We start from the raw sequence: 6,081 nt of genomic DNA, 5'->3' as shown, positions 1-6,081 counted from the left end.
TTCTCCAAGCACGTGCAGAACAGCCTGATCCGCTCCTACCACCCACCGTAGAACTGAGAGGCAGAGAGATGCCTCTAAGATGATTAAGGGCTTGGAGCACCCCGCAGGTGAGGAGAGGCCGAGAGCTGGGACTGCTCAGCCTGGAGGAGAAGGCTCGGGGGGATCCCATCCATGGGTGCAAATGCCTGATGGGGGGAGTACAGAAGGCAGAGCTGGACTCTTCTCAGCCCAGGGGCAGGGTGAGAGGCACAAATTGAAGTAAAACAGAAGAGGAATTCCACTTAAACATAAGAAAATGCTTTTTTTACTGCAAGGGTGGTTGACCACAGGAGCAGGTTGTCCAGTGAGGTTGAGGGGTCTCTATCCTTGGAGATACCCAAAATGAGAGCGGACACAGCCATGAGCAACCTGCTTTGGGCAGGGGTGGGATGGGGCTTTCCGAGCCCAGTGCCTGCACCAGCTCCTCCAGCAGAGCAAAGCCAAGGGGTGCTGCGGGTGTTACACCCGCCATGCCCCAGCTGCTGGGAGAAGCACTTCAAGGGATTGTTAGGTTAGATATCGGGAATGAAAAAATAGGTAAGAGCGAGCTTTGATAAACCAAATTTGGCAGCAGGAGACAAAGCACAGGGTCATTCAGGCTGGGGTGGACCTCGGGAGGTCTTCAGTCCAACCTCCTGCTCACAGCAGGGTAAATAACTAATTCAGACCACGTTGTACAGGGCTTTGTCCAACCAATTCTTGAAAATCTCCAGAGAGAGATCCCAGAACCTCTCTGAGCCCTGGTCCAGTACCCAGATGTCCCCAGGGAGAATTTTTTGTTCCATTTACTCTAGTGGTGTCCCCTCCTCCCAGCACCCACCTCCATAAGAGCCTGGCTCCATCTTCTCTGGTACCTGAAAGGGTGGTGAAGCCCATCTCCCTCCATCTCTCCTCTTTGGCCCAGTGTTCCCAGCCCCTGGCCACCTTGGTAGCCCTCTATTGTGTCCCCTCTACATTATCAACATCTTTTGTGGGGGGGGGGGGGGGGGCTGTGGTGGAAACCAGGTGATAATATTCCAGATGTAGTCTAACAAGGGCCAAGAAAAGGGGAATGATCACTGCCCTTACCCACTGGCTACACTTCTGCGAGCACAGCCCGGTACAGCAGCCCTCCTGGCTGCGTCACGCCAGGCTTAGCACGCTCTCCCCGAGGGCTCTGACTGCAGAGCTGCTCCCTGGCCAGCCACTGCCAAGCGCATCAGTGGGCTTGCACCCGTACACGGGTCCCTGGCTCCTTCCAGGTGTAGGATCTTGCATTTGTCCTTTCCCAAGGTCCATGTCCCTGTAAGCGGTGACCCTGTCCTCAAGCTCATCTGCTTCCCCCAACGCGGCGTTTTCCACAAACCTGAGCGCATCCCCTCTCTGCCCCTAGTTTATTAGACCTTGCCTGTGAAGACGGCCTTCCAGTTCTGTGGAATTTGTTGAGCTCCTCATTCTCCAAAACTTCCCAGCTGACCTGACCAGCAATAGCAGCGGCGAGGCCAAGCACGGAGCAGGCTGAACGCCAGGTTACCTGCACACTCGCCCCTCGCGTTTCGGGCAGACTCGGTGGGTAGGACATCAAACAGCAACACCACAACGGGCCTCGCCCACCCCACCAAAGACTTCTGACAGGCCTGGGGCAATCCTGTCCTGTCCTTAGCACAAGCTGACATGGGGAATAAAAGCCATTTTGTGAACTGGCCAACTAAAGATGAGGGTTAAGAAACACAACGTGGAGGATGGCAGTAGTAAAAAATGGGCCATTTCAGAAACTGCTTCCTATTGACTGTACTCATGTGCATGTGAGTGCATATAGAAATACACCCATGCATATATAAATGTATATGCACGGATCTATAACCCTACATGCATATATAAATGTGTATGCGTAGATCTATAATCCTAAAGGAGCAGATACTTTTTGCAGTTCATTCTACCTCCCCGTAAAGTATGAGAAGCGTGAGCAGCTGGGGGAGAGCCGGGGTTTCAGGACAGGGGCTCGCGGGGCGCGGGGGGAGGCCGCACTCCTCTACCAACACAGCTGACTTTTCCCATGCGAAAGACACAGAGCACCCCGACTGCGACAGCGAGGACCCAAGACACTAGCCTCGCTCGGTGTCTGTCACCTTGCGCACAAATAGGTAATGTCTGTCATTATAAAAGGCAACGATTTGTATTTAATGCCAATTTATATTTAACCAGCCTTCTGATATACATAAATACGTTTTTAAAATTCCGTAAGAAAAGAAAAAAGGTAAAAGTATCTATTTGTGCACAAAGCAACAAGCAATCTGAGAAGACTGGCTTCTCAGTTCTCACCGTGAGAGCTTCCCGGAACAAAGAGGCTGACCTACTTTCCGCGGCAGTACACGCAACCCGGCCACCACTGACGGCACTACAGTTACCCAGATAAAGGGACTGCAGGCTACTGCATTTCAGGAAGTCCTCAAACCATTTAATACGGCATTTTTCTCTGCCATGTTTTCCTGCTGAGAGGCTTTATTTGTGGGGAGCGCTGTCTTCTGGGTCTCCTCACTATGTATTCACTGCACGTATCCCGTGGCCTTTGCGTTTTTTTTCTTGCTTTGCAAGAACAGCTGCATCAGTTAATTCGTTTGTGGTTAAACAAATGCCTTTCTAAAGCTCCATATAAGGAGCTTGCAGGCCTAGAGCTCTAAATAATCCCTTCAGTCTTCCTGTTTGGAATGATGCTGTTGCTGCTGCTAATAATAATAATACAACCCAACTTATAGGACAATAACATTTATTTAGAGCATGAGGGATTCCACATTATACAAACCCTTAAATTTATTTTTTTGTTTCACTGGTCCATTTCTACAACAAATACATCAGATCTACTATATAATAAAATTATTTACATTTCCAAACAAGATCGGGTTTGTTTATAAACCCTCTTACTGCTATTCACATACAGTACTTAAAACAACAGCACAATACATTATTTTAATACCTAAAAATGACAACCCTGTATTCTAATTTGTTTATGAAAAGTGGAAACAAATAAATTTACAATTGTCTTCCCCTCCCCTTCCATTTCATACAAACACATTAACCTGATGTGCTAACCCTGGACTTCACTTTGTAAATCCAGGGGGTTTTAGGAGAACCCAGTTTTTATATCTATTTATCTGTTTTTTAGAAAAAAAATCATTCACTGGGAACAGTATAATATTAAAATGACTTACTGTACAGAATTTTATTTAAAAAAGAAAAATCACAGCTCAAAATTGCTATTGGTAAATTCACACTCATTTACAAGTTTCATGTTTCCATGCAGTAATTTACTTGGATTTTCTTCTTTTTGACTGCATTGCACTGGCACTCGTTTCTGAAATTAAGAGAAGAAAAAAAGCATGGATACGAAGTCGGTAAGCCATTCACCAGAGGTGCACAGATTGTCCTTTTATTTTTCCAAAATCACACCAGAGTGGAAACCTCTGAAGACCAGGATTTCCACAGAACCGGGACTGACTCTTCACAAGACGTAACACAAATGGACCCTCTACCCTGACGACAGCTGTCGGCAGCGATACAACCCAAAGTTCCCCCTAGCTCCTGGAGGACACTATTTCCGAGTGTTGTGAGGTTAACATTTATGAAGTCCTAATATAACGGCCTTAAAAATAAGAGCCGTCTATTTTTAACTGTTCTTCAACTTTAGTTCCCCACATGCCACAACTTGCTCAGCCGTACCACAGAAGGAAGGCTCCGTGAAACAGCAGTACAGCGTTGGGCACAAACTGCGTCAATCAGACCCAAGTATCATGCAGATGGTGTTATTAAAAAAACTTAGGAAGATATTTTGAAGCCTGCCACGCAAGTTAAGAATCTAGTTGTTGGAGTCCTTGGAAAGTCAGGTCATTAGAAAACAAGTCTCTTCGCTGTACATTATGATTCACAGAAAAACAGCTTATGCAGAAAGATACAAAATATAATAGAGCACTGCAGCAGAACAACCAGAAGCACTTGCAGAAGCTAGAGAAAGCAGATGACATTTTCAGTGCACTTACCAAGGCACTAAGTTTCCATTTCAAAACAAAAGAAGTAAAGAGTAAGGACCAAGGGTATTTGCATCTTTAGATTTTTTTAAAAATGTGATTTTAAATGTTGGCAATGTATCTTTGGCTCTTTACAATATTTTCCAAAAGCTGTGTGTATTTTAAGAGTCAAGAGGGAAGAAATTTCCAAGACATCTAAAACTAGAAAAGCAACGGTGCAACTCCATGGCTGTTAAATGGTGTATTTAAAAAAAAAAATAATAATCAACATTTCAAAATTTAACCAACTCGAAGCTACAGTAGATGCTAAAACAGCCCTTGCTGGAAAGGTACTCCAAAAAGTGAAAATACCAATACAGTACCAGTTTTCAGAAGTGAAACATCTTAACAGGCACGACTTCCAGTCACCGCAGCTCCCTCCAAGCAGCAACGCTACTTTTAAGTAGCTTGGCCAGCAGCAGCACTAGCTGTAGCCATCCCTGCTGCTGCTGAAGTCTCCGTGTTTGGGAGAACGAACGGGTCAGCGCTCAGCAGCGTTCCGTACCTGTCCCCATCCCTTGTGAGCATCACCAGCACCTTGTGACTATCCCCAGCACCTCCCCCACCTGCTTCTACCCAAAACCTGCACACCGAAGCGTGCCGTGTACATATGGACGAGGGCTGGCTTTCAGCGTGTCCTCTTCTCTTACAGTTATAGTTATCCTTCTGCCTCCTCCTTCCTGATGCTTAGCAAGGGAACTCCTATAGGAACTGGTCAAAGTCCACTTCTCTCTCCCTGCTATATTTAAGTTTTTCCTAATTGCCATTTTTCCAATGACCTTAATCAGCCTCTATTTCAAAAGGTAACTTCTCCCAGCCCCGCATTCTCTTTAACGTGGATTAGCGAGTTTCTCAGGACACAGATAACGTAACCGCAGATGTCCAGGAGGAGGCCAGGAGCATACAAAACAAATGTGCTTTCTTAAGCTATGATTCACTGATAAAAATGTAGAACAGAGTAGGCACAAGTGGCAAACCTCGTTACACTTCTTCAGCTACCTCACTAATCCTCCAGCCTGTCCTCTTCCACAAGAGAGCCTTGGTTTGCTCCTTTTCTCTACAACTTGGAAGTAGGCAGTTGCTTGCATGGAGATAAGGGAATCGAAGCCCACGGTACTACACGGTAAGCTGGACCTATGTTTTCAAGCAAAACCCTTAGATACTGCGGCAGTTTCAGATGCATGTTTTAGAAACAATGATTTTACTTACAGAGGTAAATGAATAATACAGTCAGTACAAAACCCCTACGTGAGTTCTGGTATTATTTAAATTTGATGTACTTCACATTCCCACATTTTCAGAATTTGACGTGCCACCGGTTGTCATCTTTAGGTTTATTCATTACAGTGTGTGGGGCAGGCCACACGCTTCAGATCCCCTCAAACTCAGGAAGGTATCACCAAATCGATTTTACATTGGCTTCACAGTTTTCAAACTTTTTTTCACAATCATGAAAGATAATTTATTTTTACAATACAGACTTAGATTCTTCTGCACAATCCTGCCACAAGAAGTAAATTTAATTAAATTCAGCAGCCACAAAAGTGCAGAACATATAGGTCCCTCCATGTAATCTTTGAGAGCCATTGCACAATTATGTATAGCTGGAAGTCTTCTCTGAAACTCTTAAAATGCAAATACTCTTACCATCAAACTTTAGCATCTTCAGTATGGAAAATGGTTGCTGAATTCAACTTGACTTCCTTTTATAATAATTTTATATTAATACCTAAATAAATTATATTTATATTAATTTTGTCCATCAGAATTTTTCTGACCCTTAAACATAAGGAGCTGACACAGTTAGCTTCAGAAATGCAGAATGGCACCATGGACTGTGCATTCCGGCAATGACTGTGTGTATCACACAAATGCTGCATAATTTGTTAAAGACTGTAACCTGTGTAGAAATAAGGCACGTCAGCAACTGCTAATGCCATGGGTTAATATCCGTAACTTTAGGATTTCACATGTTCTTGGAAAGAACAGCTGAGGCCCTGTG

General features: G+C 44.8%; 1 protein-coding gene across 6 annotated transcripts in view; it reads right to left on the bottom strand.

Annotated features, from left to right (window-relative positions):
• Window positions 1-2,777: 2,777 nt before the first annotated feature.
• Window positions 2,778-6,081, bottom strand: part of NCOA6 (nuclear receptor coactivator 6) — a 47,777-nt gene continuing 44,473 nt past the window's right edge. For all 6 annotated transcript variants that reach the window (XM_072879585.1, XM_072879588.1, XM_072879589.1 and 3 more), the window contains one exon: window positions 2,778-3,370. In XM_072879585.1, the coding sequence (XP_072735686.1) occupies window positions 3,324-3,370 (47 nt within the window). In that variant the 3' untranslated portion in view covers window positions 2,778-3,323. The remainder of the gene's footprint in view (window positions 3,371-6,081) is intronic.

The sequence above is a fragment of the Ciconia boyciana genome, chromosome 14 (assembly GCF_034638445.1).
Source record: "Ciconia boyciana chromosome 14, ASM3463844v1, whole genome shotgun sequence".
NCBI classification, from domain to species: domain Eukaryota; kingdom Metazoa; phylum Chordata; class Aves; order Ciconiiformes; family Ciconiidae; genus Ciconia; species Ciconia boyciana.
The sequence above is the reverse complement of the archived record's forward strand: the minus strand, read 5'-3'. Positions and strand labels throughout refer to the sequence as shown.